Here is a 19,012-nt window from a genome sequence, read left to right as displayed (position 1 = left end):
CTCTTCATTCGCTATGCAGGCCTGTGGATCACACTCATATCCTCAGGCTTGGTAACAAATGCTGTTATCTGACAATCCATCTTGCCGGTCCACTGATAGGATTTTTTTTAAGAAAAGATTTGATTTATTATATAATCTGTAGCTGTCTTCAGACACAGCAGAAGAGGACATCAGATCTCATTACAGATGGTTGTGAGCCACCATGTGGTTGCTGGGATTTGAACTCAGGACCTCTATGAGAGTAGTTAATGCTCTTAACCGCTGAGTGGTCTCTCCAGCCCATGATTTTTTTTTTTTTTTTTTTTGGTTCTTTTTTTCGGAGCTGGGGACCGAACCCAGGGCCTTGCGCTTCCTAGGTAAGCGCTCTACCACTGAGCCAAATCCCCAGCCCCTATGATTTTTTTTTTAAAGCATTCAAGGCTTTCAAATATTTGGGGGAAAGAGAAGACAACAATTACCCCCCGGAGGTGGGGGAGGGAGAAAGGACAGAAGTTTTAGTTAGAAAAACAGACAACTACCAGTAAGAGGTGGCTCAGTCAGTGAAGAGCCTTGCCACCAAGCCTGGTAACCTGCATTCAGTCTACTGGGCCTACATGGTGGAAAGAGAGAACCAGCTCCTGCAGGCTGTCCTCAGACCTACACATACGCACACACACACACACACACACACACACACACACACACACACACACATACACACACACATTATGACATTTTAAAGGGGGGACACGACTAAAAGTAGTATCTTCAGTATATTATATTTATAGGACTGCGTAACATGTGAAATGTACATTTCCATCCACAATTTATAACGTTCACTGCAGTAATAATAACAAGACAGCAGGTCGGCACTTTACAACAAACATTACACATTGAGTGAGTGGGACTTACAAATAAAATATTTACAACCTACCTTTACAAAACAACATCATGTACATACAAAATGAACAGCTGCAGGAAAAATTAAAATAATAAAACAACCAAAACCCCCTAAAACCCCAGAAGATACACTTAAGGCAGACCAGCAAGACACTGAAATAATTAAGGCTGTGGAATTCTTCTGCACCTTGAAAATATAGAGCTATTTACCAATACTGTGGAGTGATTTTTTTAAATCAAGTGTCACAAGTCTGATGGAAATATGTACTTATATGTATATGTGTAATGGTCCCTATGGGGAAACCTGTCCACTTATGGATAAGGCCTTTTATCTGAATGGCCAGAGAAGCCCACCACAAATTCTCAAAAGGCTTTGGGGGAAGGGATTACTCAAAACCGAGAAGTGTTGGCGCAGTTTGAAAATCAGATACTAAAATTCAAATATAGGCCGGGCATGATGGTGCACGTCTTTAATCCCAGCACTCAGGAGGCAGAGGCAGGTAGACCTCTGTGAGTTCAAGGCCAGCCTGGTCTACAGAGCAAGTCCCAGGACAGCCAGGACTACATAGAGGGACCCTGTCTCAACAAACAAACAAAAAAATCCAAGCACGCACACGCACGTGTACACACACACACACACACACACACACACACACACACACATACACACACACACACACAGAAGAATTCAAATATAGACTTTCTGAGTAGACAAAAAAAAATCACATAAATTATAGTCCCAAGTACGTGCTTCATACTTTGTTCATTTGGCCATGTGGACTTCAGGAGTCAGCAAATTAATTACCATGTGACTAGACTTCTCCATGTATTTATCCCTAATGGTTTCAAATGGTCCTAAATGGTTTTCCAGTAGGAAAACTGGCCCGCCTGGGCTGCCTGAAAATGGATAGATTTCTGCATATGAGCGATGACATATACATACATATTATACACTATACACTTGTACAGATGTACATATACCCACACTTCCCAACAGTTTGCCCCCCAATTGCTGCTGTTCTCTTCATAAATAGCCTTTTCTCAAGGGTATGTTTAGTTTTTCACAGTCTTTCCGTTTATCCCTCTTCTTGCTTTATTTACTTTCCCACAGAGTAATGAAGTTCAACAGAGACAGAAGTAAAAGCACCAGGGTTTTTTTTTTTTGTTGTTGTTGTTTTGTTTTGTTTTTTTGTTTTGTTTTTTTAAAGGAAAAAAAAAGATTCGAACACAGAGGTGGAAGATATGGCTTAAGTTAGTAAGAGAAGAAGTTGTGTTAACTTGAGATTCGTAGCCACAGTCTTTGAGGTCACAGTAACGGTCTCCATGGACTCCAGCATGCGGATTTAGTTCTTGATGGAAATGGGGGATTAGTGCAACTCCTATCCCTACACTGGCAGATTTACTTGGTTAAATTAACGCTCAGGAATTCCAAGTCTCGCTCTCTGCACTTTCCTTTGCTCTGCCCCCTTGTGAAGTAGGTTATCTGACTGAACTGTTGGGTTGGTCATTCAGATAAAAACGAAACCTGGCCACAGTTTGGAATTTCTTGACAATAGCCCGGGAGTGTTAGTTTTAGGCTTTTAATTACAGTCATTTAAGATTAAAGCATTGTAGTGGACTGACCGTATTCTTCTCCTATAACATCAAATTATATTTGAAAAAATAAGATAAAAATGTCTTCTATAAAAAACATGGCCATATGATATTTCTGTATTCAAGTTCCATATGGGTTTTTCGTGAAAAACATTTCTATTAAAAAAATCTGTCTATGGATAAATTTCAGCCCCTTCAAGCTCTTAAAAATGATTGAGACACTGAGAGCCTTGCCATTTTCAGAAAATAACTACTATCATAGTATTTTCTTTTCCGTTGGTGGAATCTATGTGAGAGTTTCCTTTAGCCTACTCTGGGTCTAATAATTCCTTCCCTAAAAGGTCTTTAGATTTCAAACAGCAAAGAAAAATCATGAAGTGTTTTTTTTTTTTAATGAAAAAATCTGTTGAAAGCTTATATATGTTTGCCTAACCCAGACTTCACTGGAATGTTACCCAGGCAAGGAAAGAATACATTCCTCAAAAACTCACCTAGTACAATTCATGAGCTGTCCTAGGATCTGGTGACTGTGTATTTTTGTCTACTACAGAGACCCGTTGTGTTCAATTTATTTCCCTCGATCAGGTATAGAGGAGAGAGTTTCTATTAACAGAAAAATAATCGCCACTTACTTTAGATTGCATGTTCTCCATCATAGTCTCAAACATCTAACTTGCCACGCTTCTCAAGATAGGCAAGAAAAATAGAAGAATGAGTGGGCCATAGGCGTGGAGGTTTGGAGACAACAGAAGACAAAAGGCAGAGTCAAAGCTCTCTTTCTCCAAAATCTAATTCTCCCTCCCGCTGTGTGTGTCATTTACCTTTTCTAGCTGATTCCTGCGGGACTCCAAAGAAATGAATTGTGACAAGGGAGTGTATTTGATTCTCACATCTGCCCTTCCATCGAGAAAAGAACCTATTTGGATTCTTCTTTGCCCCCCACCCCCTTTCCTTCAGCATGAAGCTTGGGAAGAGAAAGGAATGGATGGCTGTCTTGGAAGGCATCGGCCTCTCAGGTCCACCCTAAGAAATAGCTATGACATTTGGTGCCTCCTCAGCTCTTCTAAAGCCCTTTCTGTAGACAAGCTCTTAAAGGGTGGAAATTATAAGGCAAGAACGAATGATCTGTAGACAAGGAGGACCCAGACCTTCCAATGAGAAGCAATTTACAGAGGTTGACCTCAGAAGTTTGCAAACGGCACCCAGAGAGAAGACTGTGGGGAAACTGGAATGTTCAAAGTTACTGTCAATAAAATTCTAAGCCCTGGCAGTGTGTAGCACTTGAAGAAAATCAAAATATCCTACAGACGTGTCAACAAGGATGTTTTTCTCAACACTCTTAAGAGACTCATATTCTCTCCTCTTTTCCCCAAATTCCATGTTATCAATGGGGACCTTTGGGTCAGAAAGCAACGGAGACTTTCTGGAAGAAAGAATGAGTTTGGAATAGCTGAGACAGAGACCCAAACATTCCTGTTCCCACCCTACATTCAGATATTTTCATTTAAAACGTATCTTAACCCTAAGGGGAAAAGGCTGCAGTGTCAGCCAATCCAAATGCAATCGAGCTCCTTCACTCTCCACCTCCCCTCTGAAAGGCACTACTGTTTATAAAGGCTCTGTGAAGCTCGAAGCTGTGAATGAAGCCAGCTTTCCCCTCTGCCTCCTCTACCCCCACTTAGGTTGCTGATGGCTGGGGAAGACCGGAAGGACACATCCAACTTTACGGTTTTTTTTTTTCTTAACAGTTTTTAACCACATTCAGTTATAAGTGCGTAGAAATCTGTTTAATTCTCAACGAATGGAAATGGCGCAAAAAGTATTAGAGTTCTCATCAGGGATCCTGGGTTGGCCCTGATCTTTTCATCTTTCTGTACCCCACCTTTTTTTTTTTTTTTTTAACACAAATGATGACTAGAAGCCAAACAAGAAATCTTCGACTTTGACGAGCACTGTTGCTGTCCTGGGGTCAGTTGGCAGCTCACTCCCAGTAAGAACAACTGGGGAGGCATTGGGAGTGTGAGATTTTCTCTCCTCCTCCCTCTTCTCTCTTAGTACTAAGCCTCCCTGCCAAAACAGGTGCAGAAGAGTGGTCCTGGGTTCTTCTCCAGCCACCGTTGAGCACAATTATCCTCCAAACTACATTTCCTAGCCCTGCCAACGGGGTTTCTCCTAATTCCTACCTTGCTAGTGAGAATTCTCCAGCCAAGACTATCTATCTTGTCCCCTGTTGGAGGGATCAGGTGCTTCGTAGACAAGGGCCTCCCTGTTCACTTCAGTCATCAAACCACACAAAGAGTGCCCCCTTTCTCTCAGTACGTCCCTGAAGCTTACACTACTCTAACAGTTGCACTTGAGCTGCCATTGACCTTTCCTGGCTTCCCTGTGTACTGGGGACAGTTCCATGTAGCCTAGACCATTCCAACTGACACAAACATGGCTGTGAAAACTTGGTTCTCCATAGAGTTCTGCCATGCACAACACACTTTCAATATGGCCCTTCTGAGGCGTCTGAACACCCCTGCCCTGGGCTCTGTCCCTCCCAACAGAAACTGGACGGATCAGAACAATTCTAAGTGACTCAGCCGGAGTGGACAAGTAGAGAGAACAGACCTAGCCATGTCCCTTCCTGGGTCTTTGGAGTCTTCAAAGCCTGCATTTTATCTTACAATAGGCCCTCTGGCCCAAGGCCTTCCTCCTTAATGCTGCGTTTCTTAATAAAGACGTGTTTATTTAAGAAAGCTTCAGTAAGCACATGCTGTGGCTGCATCATGGTGTAAGTGAAGAATGTTGAGGTAAGCAAGCTCTGAGGGAGCGGGGCCTGATGACCCAGGGCCACCCGAAGACAAGGAAACTACAGTCAGAGTCTGTTTCCACATATTTGGTCAACCACCCCCAAATATTAGGTGCTATCTAGTCTTATTGCTTTTACTTCCTAACTTATTTCCCTACAACCTTGGATGAGCTGTAGTGGAGGTTGGAGGATGAATAATCTGACTTTGAAACCGATGTGGGCGGGAGGGGGCTACGATGAGTATTTTAATTCTATATTTCCACCATGGGAATAAGTGCTTTTATACATTAAAATCAGACCGGTCCCGTCATGCCACCTTTAAATAGTTTAGCTTCGCAGTTCCATCTTCCCTTCCCAGATTCTCTGATTGCACTTTGTGCCACATAATTTCAGCCGTCTCAGCCCCCACTAGCGGGACCAACAGGGTGACACGAAACCCAATTTACATAAACACTTCAGTTATATTTCTTTTTAGAATATCATTTGCATCAAAGCAATTTTTAAAGCACACTCTAGGAAACAAAGGGTGAGTCGTGTACAAACAGAAAATAATTTTTAAAAAAGCCTCCCCCACCCCCTTCCAAGAGAAAACCAAAAAACCAAAAAAAAAAAAAACCAAAAAACAAAAAACAAAACAAACCAAAACAATAAACATGAAATGCCCTAGTTAATTTGTTTTCCCTCCAGAGGGCACTGGGCATAATCTTGTATGGAGAAAGCAGCACTGGCCTCAGAATACAATTGGTCCTTTTGGTCCAGAGACGTCGGTGGCTGTGTGGTGATAGGTACCGTTGTCACAGGTAAAACCCCATCTGTGTTAGAGTGATGGGTCAGACTTTGCTCCATGGCTTCAGGAAGGACTAGCCTTTAAAAGGCTTTTATGGCTGCCTCCTTTTGGTAAGCACCCTGAAGCTTCACGAGGGGTTAGGAATAAAGCAAGCTTACTTTCTGAAAACTGTTATTCTACAGCTAGGAGATCAGAAAGAGCCGCCACGCTGTTCACAGGAACTGTAAGAAAAGTTTCCACGTGCCCTTCTGTAAGAACTCGTGACATTCATTTACCTATGGCAGTCCCAGGGTGGACATAAAAATACCTCCCCCGCCTCAACTCTTCCTAGATTTGGACTTATTTCCTGGCAGTCTTTCCCGCAGGAGGAACTCTGAGCTGCCAATGAGTTCAGGGGTGGAAGCTTTGATATACAGAACCCATCTTAGTCAAACAACCCATGATGGAGGAAAAAATATCCCATTTGCAGATCGCAAAGGGGTCACATTTGCTTTCTCTTAATACACAGGTTCTGATAAAAGATCTCTATACAAGATTTATAAAATGCTCTAAAAAACTCGTCATCTAGTTGTGCTTAGTCAAAATAATGCAATGCTTCAGTAAATAAATTACTGTCTTAACGGGAGCACTCAAAGTTACCTATGATTGACTTCATATAGAACTCTATATTATAAAACTCTGAAACCTGAATGGGATCTATTATACTGTATGTGTATATGTATCCTGTTAAGAAACTATATCTAAGCCATCTAAAGCAGAATAGTTGACATCTCTGTTAAATAGAACTTTTTTTTTTTTTGCTTAAATTTTCAATGGAGTCAGAAACCTACTATACTCCTCCCAGTGGGTGCACATTTTCCCCACTTAACTGCTCATTTTGGAATGTACAATTAACATTTTTTTATACCAAGTACTATCTCGTTAGCCTCGCCCCTTTCCTTTAACACTTCTTTCCTCTGTATCTTTAATTCTTCAGCGCGACCTTCTGGAACGTTCCTGGGATGCTCAGACCCCACGTAACCACAGACAAGGTTTAAGAGGACCACCTCTCAGTCCAGAGGACCACATGGAGTGAAATGATGAACAGAGTTATTTACAGACAACGCTCAGTCTTGCTTTGGTTCACACTGCGCTTCTATGTGAAACCTCGGGGTGGAGGGACGGTGGGATAGCTAGGTCCCCTGGTTCACCCTGTTGACGATGTAACTTTTGACATTGGGAATGGGCCGCACGTCATTCTGGTGCTTGCGGCGCTCTATGAAGCAGGCCAGGCGGGAGGTATCCAAGGGGATCTTGGAGTAGCTGCCGTTGTGGGGCTGCAGCCACGGATGCTGCAGGCACGTGGCTGCTGTGGGCCGCCTCCGGAAGTCTTCCTGTAAGATGACGTTGATGAAGTCCCTGGCAGCATTGCTTACACCGCAGAAGTATTCGTGGGGGAAGCTGAAGTCCACCCTGCACACGTTGATGCAGGTCTCCTCTTTGCTCTCATCTAAGAAGGGGGAGACCCCGCTAAGCATGACGTAGGTCAGAACCCCGATGCTCCAGATGTCTGTGCCCAGGGAGACAGGGATGCCTTGGATCACTTCCGGGGCAGCAAACTCAGGGTTCCCCAGCAGATGGTGGATGTGGAAGTGGCCTGAGATCTGGACAGCATCTTCCAAGTCGATGAGTTTCACTCGAGGCACTGGGATCCGGAGGTCAATGAGGAGGTTTTCAGGCTACAGGGACCCAGGAAGGTGGGGACAAGAGAGGCAAGATCAGGTCTTGGTTGACCCCCAGCTAGAATTTGTTAGCTAACAACGTTCTATTATTCTTTGATTCAGTTTGTGTATGTGGAATACTCCCAGTGCAAAGGAGGTTTCAAACTCACTAAACTCTGTTTCAGTTGCACTTTAGATAAGCTGGCTGGCATTGGGGGAGGAGTACAGGGCTAACTGTGTACTCCTGTCTGGCCTGGAACTTACTTTGTTTATCAGGCTGGCCTGGACCTTACAGACATCCTCCCATCTTTGTCTACTGACTGCTGGGTTTAAAAGGTAAGGGCTGCTGCACCCAGCCTGTACTTCCCCACTCTAGTGTTAGAGATCCAACCCAGGGCCTCATGCATGCTAGGCAGGCGTTCTGCTACTAAGTCATATGCCTATTTCAGAAGAGCACGTCTTTCTTACCTACCCTTTGCTCTTGCAGTGAGTTACGAAAAGAAATAGCTTTTTAAGAAAAAAGAAGCTTCTCAGTAAATGTGTGTGTGTATACATGTATATGTGTGTATGCGTGTGTGTGTGTGTGTGTGTGTGTGTGTGTGTGTGTGTGTGTGTGTATTGGTGGGTGGTGGTAACAAAGGCCTTTAATCTCAGCACTTAGAAGGCAGAACAAGGTGGATCTCCAAGTTCGAGGCCAGCCTGGTCTACAGAATGAGTTCCAGCATAACCAGGGCTACACAGAAAAACCCTTTCTTGCAACATAATTATTTCTCTTTATGTGTATGTATTTATATGAGTGGCTTCCATTTGGGTGCAGGTGTGTTGAAGGCCATAAGAAAACATCAGATTCAGTGCAGTTGCAGTTACAGGTGGTTGTGAGCCAAGCAATGTGGGGCTAGGGAAAGAACTTGGATCTTAAGCACTGAGTCATCTCTCCAGCCCTCAGAAGCTCCTTTTTCTTACAGAACAAAAGAGAATAGGACATTAAGTGATGTCTATAAGGTTAGACTACTTGGCTAAAGCTTTCACGCCTTCTCTTAGCCCACCTGCCACCGTCTCTCAGGTGTGTTCTCCTTCATTCCTGACATTCCTGAACAATGCACGTAAGTAGGGTGAAAGTCTAGTCCTAGTTTAATAGTCACATGACGTCACAGTAAGTAGACAAAAGAAATTCAAACATTCCCTTGAGCAATAGTGATGCATGCCTTTTATCCCAGCACTTTGGAGGCAGAGGCAGGCAGATCTCTGAGCTCAAGGCCAGCCAGGTCTACAGGGTGAGTTCCAGGACAGCCAGGGCTCCATGGAGAAGCCCTGTCTTTATAAATACAAAACAAAGCAACAACAAGAAAAAGAAATCCAGATTTGTATTCCTCAAGGAAATGGCTGGTAAGTTGAACTCGTCTGCTTCACTTCAACAGGTACTGATTTTCTGTTACCTTTATGTCCAAATGTGCCACCCTGCAGTTGTGAAGGTACTGCAGAGCTTCCATGATGTCTCGAATGTAGAAAGCTACCTTTTCTTCCATCAGCTCATCGTGATTCATTAGGTAGTCCAAGAGTCGGCCGTCATCCATCCTGAAAGCAGAGGAGGGCAGGGGTGGGGGATAGAGAAATGACCCATGTATATAGCTTTAAAAGCTCTAAGAGGTCTCATTAATAAAGTTTAGTATTGCACCACACACGTACTCTAGAGCCCAAAGAAAGTGCCACACTCAGAACTAGAATGAATCAAGTTACAAACGTGTTACGCTGCAGGAGAAATCCTTATAGCCCCTGGCTTTGAGAGGTTAGGTTGGGGGTTAGGGATTTAGCTCAGCGGTAGAGCACTTGCCTAGCAAGCGCAAGGCCCTGGGTTCGGTCCCCAGCTCCGAAAAAAAGAAAAAAAAAAAAAAAGAGGTTAGGTTGATGGAAATAAAAAAAGTCTGGTGCCAATAGTGAGCCTCATGTATGTTAAGGGTGTTTTCACTTTTAACGTTTTTAGATGGGAGAAATGTGAAGGAAGAAAGGTTTGTCCTCAGCATAATTGATCTCTTCCTAACTCCTTCGCCTTTCTGACAGCTTGCCAGCTTTTAAAGACTGATTGAAAATGGGATAAGTGGAGCCAGCCATATGCAGATTTGGGTTCTGGTTCTGCCTCTTGCCAGCTGGTCGCTGTGAATAATCACTTAAACTCTCTGTGTTTGGGCTTCCCTGAAAAGGTAACATCTTTTAAGGTGGGGATAGCAACATCAACAACAGCAACATCAATGACAAAATAAGACCTACTTCTTTGTCAGGCTTGTGCGAGAGTCAGACGAGGCAATGAGGATTTAAGGCATTGTCTGTACTTATGCTTGTGGCGGTTTAAATGAGAATGGCTCCCTTAGGCGCTATGTTTGAATGCTTGGTCCCCAGTTGCTGGAACTGTTTGGGAAGGATTGGGAGGTGTGGCCTTGTTGGCGAGGGTGTGGCACTGGAGGAAGACTGTGAAGGTTTCAAAAGCCCATACCATATCGAGTTAGTTCCCTGTCTTGTGCTTGTGGGTCAAGATGTAAGCTCTCAACTGCAGCTCTAGAACCATGCATACCTGCCTGCTGCCATGCTCCCCACCATGATGGCCATGGACTCACCCTCTGAGACTGTAAGCCCTTAATAAACTCTTTCTTCTATATGCTGCCTTGGCCATGGTGTCTCATCACAGAAAGAAAGAAGTAACACACAGTACTGAATAAATAGTGGCTATTTCTAGGCCACTTTTTTTTTTATTTGTTCCTTGTTGTGGGACCCTTCTCTTTTATTGATGGGTGAATGATGGAGCCCCTGGAAGGCTCCCTACCTCCCTCTGATCTTCTAGGGATGAGGCAAGAGAGGCTGGAGCACAGAGACGTGGTACTGTCTCATCACATGAAACAAATAGGGGTACATTTACAACACGGCTCCAAGCAGTGTTCAGCCACCCACCCTCCTTAGAGCTATTCTTCAGCCTGCATCCATCCGAGACCATCTCCATCTCCATTTCCTGGTAGAGGAGGGTTCCACCAGTTATCCCTATTGACTGCAGAGAAAGACTGAGCACTCGATTTCACAGGCCTTGCTTTCCACACACCTTCCCTGAAGATCACATCCAACAGAGCACAGTTCTATGTTCTCACAAGCTTGACTAAGGTGTGGTCTCTAGTATTTCCCATGTCATTTTTAAAGCATCATTTATCTCCTGGTCTTTGTCTCTTTAACTATTGGACTTACAGCCCCTAAGGATGTGAGCTGTCTTTCTGTGCCTAGTCCTACTGCAAACTGATGCCAAGGCAAGTTGTTATATCCATGGATGTCTCCCTACTCTGAGGAGAGAGGGAGGGAGTGTGAAGCCCAGCATGGCCTTGGTGGGGACGGAGTGACATAGTTCCTGCCCCTGGGACTGGGCATCTGTGCTTAACAAAGGCAAGCAGATCGCTGAGTTCTTTTGCAATGATAAGAAAAAAAATGTATGCTTGCTTTCTCCTAAGAAACAAAGGTCTGGGGGTCAAGGGGATGCTGACTCATAGGATAACCAAAAGGTAACCGAAAGTAAATAACTGAATTGATATGTAAATTTAAAAAGTGGGCTTTCGGTCTGCATGAGATGAGCTAAGCAGAATGTGATAGCAGTTCCTTAGAATTTTCTCTAGTGAGAGCTGAGCTCTCTGAAATCTCTGGAGAGTAAGACAAAGCTCTTCAAGAATTGTTTTCTAACGTTTCTAACAGGATTTCTGACTTGGTCAGAAGTCAATAACTTTTCACAGCAGCTTTTCTGACTTTAGTTGGAAAACCCATGAGCTATCCAGAGAGCTGTTACAATTTTTACTAGCAGAGAGAACTGTCTTAACTAGAAAGTTCTTTAGAAAGGAAAAAAAATGCTATCTAAAGCAGAGTAGAACACACACAGAGCAATCTGGAAAGTCAACTCAACAGAGCCTAGGGCACCAGCTTGGACCCACAATCTGATTCCGTAGGCGTTGTTCTGATGTTAAGATCCTGTCAATTGGTTCTTGATCTGTCAGTCAAAGAAGCCACGAGCCAATTGCTGGGCAGAAGGTATAGGCAGGACTTCCAGGTCCCTGAAGGCAATCAGGGAGGTGCAAGGAAGGAGAGGGGGAGTTTTTTTTTTTTTTTTTTTCAAAGATTTATTTATTACATATAAGTACACTGTAGCTGTCTTCAGACACACCAGAAGAGGGCATCAGATCTCATTACAGATGGTTGTGAGCCACCATGTGGTTGCTGGGATTTGAACTCAGGACCTCTGGAAGAGCAGCCAGTGCTCTTAACCGCTGAGCCATCTCTCCAGCCCCAAGAGGGGGAGTTTAAAGAGATGAGAACCATGCAGCCATGTAAGGTCTCTGGAGGAGTGGTGGGCTGTGGCCGCTCCTACAGGCAGCTGGTCAGAGATTTTAGCAGGGACTAGATTTAACTGACCAACTAAACTTAGGGCAGGTGGGAGGAGTGGAGCAGAATGTTGATAAAGGGGCTGGGGAGATGGCTCAGCGGTTAAGGGCACTGACCGTTCTTCCAGAGGTTCTAAGTTCAATTCCCAGCAAACACATGGTGGCTCACAACCATCTGTAATGTGATCAGATGCCCTCTTCTGGTGTATCTGAAGACAGCTACAGTGTACTCATGCATAGAATAAATGAATATATCTTGAAAAAAAAAAAAGAATATGGATAAAGGCACACTTTTCTAGGCGGGTGACAGTAGTGCCCAGCAATTGTGCCAAGAAGGAAAGTTGAAAATGAACAACTGTGTATCTTTTACCCTTGGATTCAAGGGAAGCTGGGAGGGGGATAGGGTGGGATATTGAAAAGCTACATGCAACAGACTTCGAGTTGTTGGTTTTTACAGCTCCCAGACACACCTTCTCTCAGAACTCCCCTCCCAAGTTGAGGCTGGTCCTCGGCTGGTGGGGGCATGTGGGGAGGTGTGATGGTTTGTATATGTTCAGGGAGTGGCACTATTAGAAGGTGTGGTCTTGTTAGAGTAGGTGTGTCACTGTGGGCGTGGCCTTTAAGACCCTCATCCTAGCTGCCTGGAAGTGAGTATTCTGCCAGCAGCCTTCAGATGAAGATGTGGAACTCTCAGCTCTCCTGCACCAGGCCTGCCTGGATGCTACCATGCTCCCGCCTTGATGATAATGGACCGAACCTCTGCACCTGTAAGCCAATCCAATTAAATGTTGTCCTTTGTAAGGCTTGCCTTGGTCATGATGTCTGTTCACAGCAGTAAAACCCTAACTAAAACAGGAGGTGAGGTGAGAGGGATGGACTGGGAAGAGAAGAGGGAAAGGTTCTGATTGGGATGTAAAGTAAATAAACAAACTAATTCATGGGGGAAAAAAGCTGTATCTTTCTACATTTGATATCTAGATAATCTGCCATTCCAGAAATGTCTTGGATGGAAAATTCTAGGTAGTAGATTGGGGGTGCTATGGCTATAGATTGATAAACTCCTCTCATTCCAACTCCGCTGCTGTCACTCAATCAGTCACCACCAGGAAAGTCTTCTTAAATGGGCCAAGCCTGAGAGTACATAGTAGGACGGGGATGGAAATCAGGGTAAGAAATACAGATTACAGCTAGGGAAGAGAAATAAGTTCTGGTGATCTAGTTTATAGTATGGTGACCAGAGTTAACAATATGAACTGCTAATATATTTCAAATAGCTCAAGAAGGAGTTTTGTTTGTTCCAGAATGTTTTCGTTACAAGGAAACAACCCATGCTAATATCCCGATTTGATGATCACACAATGAAACACTGTATACACACAATGAAACACTGTACAGCATAAATATAAAACATGAAATAAAGCTTAGAAAGACCAGCAAAAGTGGAGTGAGAGGACATGGTTTTAAGAGCCATTGTCTGGACCCAATAAAAGGCTGGGTTCTCCACCCATACTTTCATTGAGCTCGCTTTAAAGACCTTCTCCATTCTTGATTTCCCTAGTCTGTAGGATGAGAACCACATTAATATAAAGCTGGAGGTGAAAGAAAACCTGGTCCACCGCACGCTTTACAAGGCATAAAGCACAGAACAAAATGTGACTCCTGTTCACTGTGGCCAATGGAGAACCCAGGCAGATGAGGACCCCACTAGAGATACGACCTCTGTACTCACAGTTCCAAAATCAGGATGTAGGATGTGGGGGACTCGTAGGTGTCGTGGAGGGTGACGTACTGGGGGTGCTGCAGGTGCTGGAGCAGGGCGGCCTCGTGCGCAGCCTGTTCCTTCTTTTTCATTTTCTTGCTCACAAATTTCACAGCAACGTCTTTGCGGGTAGCTTTGTGAATGCATTTCTTTACAATAGAGAAACGGCCTCTGAGGGACAAAGTGGGAAAGCGTTTCCAAGGTGTGTCAGTCAGCAGGGCATCGTTTACCAGAATATATTAGGGTGTGTGTGTGTGTGTGTGTGTGTGTGTGTGTGTGTGTGTGTGTGTGCATGAGAGAGAGGGGGAGGGGGAGGGGGAGAGGGAGAGAGAGACAGGAGAGGGAGAGGGAGAGGGAGGGAGGAAGAGAGAGAGAGAGAGGAGAGAGAGAGAGAGAAGAGAGAGAGAAGAGAGAGAGAGAGAGAGAGAGAGAGAGAGAGAGAGAGAGAGAGAGAGCGCACATGCCCAGGTGTAGCACTAGACAGTAACATCTTACAGGTTGAGTGTTTCTAATCCAAATTCCAAAATCCAAAATGCTCTAAAATCTAACACCCTTTGTGTGCAGACATGAAATTACTGTGGAAAGTTCCACACCTGACTTCACGTGGTGAGTGACAAAGTACGGGTACACTAGCCACACCATATGAAGCCACCTTCAGGCGAAGGAGTGCATGAAATATAGGTGACTGTTTTTAGACTTGAGCCCCAGACTCAAGACATCTCTTTGTGTACATGTATATATTCCTGAAAATCCTTAGTCTAGAAACACTTCTGGCCCCAAGCATTTTGAAGAAGAGGGATCGAGCAATGTTAGAAATCTTTCTGGGGCTGGAGTGGTGGTGGCTCAGAGGTTAAGGGTTCTGGCTGCTTTTCCAGAGGACAGGGATTAGAGTCTCAGCATCCACAAGGCTGCTCACCATCTTCTGTAACTCCAGTTCCAAGGCATCTGATGCCCTCTTCTGGACCCTTCAGTCACCAGACACACATGCTGCGCATATACATATGTGCAGATACTTAACTGTGCTCATAAAATGAAAACAAGTAAATTTGAAAAAAAAAAAAGGAAATATTTGCTCCTGGGACTGGTGGCATAAAGGCGCCTGCTATCTGAAGGTATAAGCCTGACAGCCTAAGACCAATGCCTGAAACTCACATAAAAGCAGGAGAGTATTGACTCCACAAACTTGTCCTCTGACCTCCACACATGCGCTGTCCACACATGCGCTGTCCACACATGGGCTGTCCACACATGGGCTGTCCACACATAGGCTGTGCACACATGAGCTGTGCACACATGGGCAGTCCACCCATGGGCTGTCCACACATACGCTGTCCACACATGGGCTGTCCACCCATAGGTTGTCCACCCATAGGCTGTCCACACATAGGCTGTGCACACATGAGCTGTGCACACATGGGCTGTCCACACATGGGCAGTCCACCCATGGGCTGTCCACACATGGGCTGTCCACACATGGGAGTGTCCACTGCCATGTGTGCACACTCCCCACATAATACGCATACACACATATGAATGCATAACAAAAGGAAAAGAAACCTTTCCTTCTGTACTTTAGTTATGATATTATTATTATTTAAAAACCCATCTCTACTTTCTCAGCATCCTAGGCTCTTCAGCCCCTAAAGGTAAACTAATAGAATTTTTTAGCCAAGATATTTCTGTCCCATTTGGAGTATCGAGTGTGGGTTTGTTTTCTTTTCTAAGCAGAATGTACTTCTACACACAAAGATGGGCTGGAGAGAGGGCTTAGTGATCAAGAAGCCCTTGTCCCTGCAGAAGACTGGGATTCAGTTCCCAGCACCCACATGGTGGCTCACAGCCACCCATGCCTACACTTTCAGGGAATCCAGTCCCCTCTCTGGCCTTTGCAGGGACCAGGCATGCATATGGTGCACAGACATATACAGACAAAAGCCATGCACATAAAAGAAATTAATTTTTCTAAAAAGAAAGTAAAATGATTACATGAAACTTTAAAAAATTCCCTTTTTAAAAACCTTACGTGTATGGCTATTTTGCCTACACACATGTCTGTGTACCATGTGTGTGCAATGCTCCCAGAGTCCCTTGGGACTAGAGTTCAGATGGTTGTGAGCCACCATGTAGGTGCTAGGATTGAATCCAGGTCCTGTGGAAGAGCAGCCAGTGCTCTTACCTGCTGGTCCCAAATACAAAAACAGTTTTTCAAAATCTCACCCTGCTTTACACGCAGAGCAAATTTGGGCAAGTTCTTTGATCACAGTGCAATGAGTTAGAAGTGAGTAACAAAATATAACTTAATAGATTAAAGCACTTATATTACTTATAACTATAATTGGTTCAAGAACTAAGCCATAGATGAAAAATACACAGAAACAGTGATTATAAAAATATCATATATCAAATTTGAGACATGTAGTTAAAATTACACTTTTAAGAAATTTTGGGGGTTGGGGATTTGGCTCAGTGGTAGAGCGCTTGCCTAGCAAGCACAAGGCCCTGGGTTCGGTCCCCAGCTCCGAAAAAACAAAAACATAAACAAAAACAAAAACAAAAAAAAAAGAAATTTTTGAGGCCTAAAAATCTTACATTAGGCCTGGTATCACATGCCTTTCATCCCAGTACTAGGGAGGCAGAAGCAGGCAGATGTCTGAGTTCAAGGCCAGTCTGATCTACAAAGTGAATTCCAGGACATTCAGGACTCCTGTCTCAAACAAAACAAAATAAAACAAAAATGCTAAGAGTCGACAAGGTGAGCTTCCAACTCCACTAAGCAAAAAGAATGGTAGAAAATTCCCAGGAATGCACTAACTGTTTTCCAACAAAAAGAGACAAGATAGAAAAAAAACACCAACAAACCAAGCTGGCCATTCTCCTGTTGTGAGATGGCTGGTATCCTTACCTGCCAATCTCGTTCAGTTCGGTGTAAGCAGAATCAAAATTTTCCTTCCAAGAAATGGTGGCACCATCAGCAGCTGCATCTTTGGGAGAGGGAGAATCCACACGGGACATTACAAAGATACTTCAGCATAATAACCTCAGGGAAATTCTTACGACTAAATATGGAGGCCACCCAGAGGGGAAAGACTGTGATTCTCTGGACTGTTATTTTTTAAATGTCCGAGGGGAGTAGATATAGCAGAGTTGGACAGTCAATCTCCTCAAACAGAGGGAGATCATGGGACAGGATCAGAAAAGTAGCTTCACAAAAAGTCAGAGAAAACAGAAAGGCGGAAAGAGGAACTCTGGAGGGACTTGAAATGTCAGAGAAAACAGGGAGTATGGGATGCAGAGAGGATTCGTGAGTTGAAGGTCATGGAGGAAAAAGAAGAAGCAGTGTGGGAAGAGCGTTCTAGAGACTTCTCTGACATCACTGTCTTTGTCTTTTTGCAAGCTTTTCCTGTATGTCAGTTGTCCTCAACCTTCCTGATGCTGCGACCCTTTAATGCAGTTCCTCATGCTGTAGCAACCCCCAACCATAACATTATTTCATAGCTACTTCATAACTGTTACTTTGCTACTGTTACGAATTGCAATGCAAATATCTGATATGCAGGGTATCTGATACCGGAGTCGAGACCCACAGGTTGAGAATCGCTGCTCCATATGAACTGATCGAACTTTACTCACGACTGGTTCTCTCGGGTGATTTGGTGATTGTTAATCCTTGTCACACACACAAGTATACACCCCCGTATGTATTTTGTGGTGTATGCTGGGGATCAGGTCTCAGAAGTAACAGAACGAAAATGGAGGCCATCTCTAGCCACACTGAGTTAGTGGCTTGGAAAGAAAGGAACCTCATAGAGCAAGTCAGTTCTCTGACTCCACCCTGGTCAGTCACCTCAGCTCTCTAGTGACATGCCCACAATGAATTCCGAGTACACGCAGACCCAGGGCTAGGGTTTTCCAGAGTCATAAGACTGTGAGAACAAGTCAAGTTCACAAGCAGACTAAGCTGATCTTGACCTGGGACAGCAGCGTGTTTCCTGACTCAGCCGGGGGAAGTGCGTAGCCCAAGGCACTCTGAGGACTCCAGACTTCCTTTCACCCACAGAGACACTAAGTCTGTTGCTTTTTAAGAATGGTGAAACTCGCGCAAGGCCCTGGGTTCGGTCCCCAGCTCCGAAAAAAAGAACCAAAAAAAAAAAAAAAAAAAAAAAAAAAAAAAAGAATGGTGAAACTCCCACCCTTTCCTGACCTGTCCTCTACATACACACTCCACTTCTGTGTGCTGCCCACCAATGGGATATTTTGTCAAACCAGCAAGTTTCCTCTTTTAAAATGTCTCTGGGACCAAAATGTGCAGACAAGGTGGGTCAGCAAATAAAGTGGGCAAAGTGAGAACCACACTGGTAAAATATTCACATCTAGTTAGTTGCGTGCATGTCTTAGTCAACTTCTATTTTATCTAAATCCATGTTGAAAAGCACATTCTGGAAGGGTAAGGCAAACATCAAGGTTTCATCTGGTAGTGACCTCCTTTTCTTTTGGTGTTTTAAGTTGTTGAGCCCAGGATTCCCTGACACAGTGGGAAACACTTGTCTGCCAGAGGCACCCAGGGGAAAACAGGCTTTGAACTTCACAAGAGGTCTCAGAGGAGGGCCAGAGCCAGAAAGCACACCGTGACAGAGGTCTCCTGCTTGCCCTTTGAGGCTCTCCCGAGGAACCCCAAAGGGCCCATGGTCAGTAAGAGTGGTAAATCTACTGTTGACTTTGAGATACCTCCTGGAGATGCTCCATCTGGTCTCTCAAAGGTGGCTGCCACAGGTCCCCAGAGACACCAGTGATTTTGTTACAGTGGCCCACTGCCTTGCTTCTGCTGTCTGTCTGTCCTCCGTCTGCCGGGACTCACCGTACTCTGGAAGGTGCACAAACTCCGAGGGCTCACTGGGAAGGCTGATTCCCCAGGGGTTGCTGGCGCTGACCCTGAACTGATAAGGGCACCCTGGACTAAGATCTTCAATGACTAGGTAAGTGTCCAAGGTTGAAGCTACCGACTGCTGCCAGACCTGCGAACCTAGAGAGACAGAGTCAGAGACATTGTTTCAAAGCAATGATAGCAATTCAAACAAAGACAGGGAAATAAACATCGTGGTC

General features: G+C 44.4%; 1 protein-coding gene across 25 annotated transcripts in view; it reads right to left on the bottom strand.

The window, feature by feature from the left end:
• Positions 1 to 742: 742 nt before the first annotated feature.
• Kalrn (kalirin, RhoGEF kinase) overlaps positions 743 to 19,012 on the bottom strand; it is a 606,323-nt gene continuing 588,053 nt past the window's right edge. For 24 of the 25 annotated variants that reach the window (XM_087576981.1, XM_087576985.1, XM_087576993.1 and 21 more), the window contains 5 exons: positions 18,768 to 18,932; positions 16,815 to 16,893; positions 13,883 to 14,083; positions 9,190 to 9,328; positions 743 to 7,771 (listed from right to left, as the gene is read on the bottom strand). In XM_087576981.1, the coding sequence (XP_087433107.1) occupies positions 7,226 to 7,771; positions 9,190 to 9,328; positions 13,883 to 14,083; positions 16,815 to 16,893; positions 18,768 to 18,932 (1,130 nt within the window). In that variant the 3' untranslated portion in view covers positions 743 to 7,225. 25 annotated transcript variants of the gene reach the window in all.

The sequence above is a fragment of the Rattus norvegicus genome, chromosome 11, assembly GCF_021556685.1.
Source record: "Rattus norvegicus strain SHRSP/BbbUtx chromosome 11, alternate assembly SHRSP_T2T, whole genome shotgun sequence".
Classification (NCBI taxonomy): Eukaryota; Metazoa; Chordata; class Mammalia; order Rodentia; family Muridae; genus Rattus; species Rattus norvegicus.
Note: the sequence above shows the minus strand (reverse complement) of the source record. Positions and strands in the feature narration are given on the sequence as shown.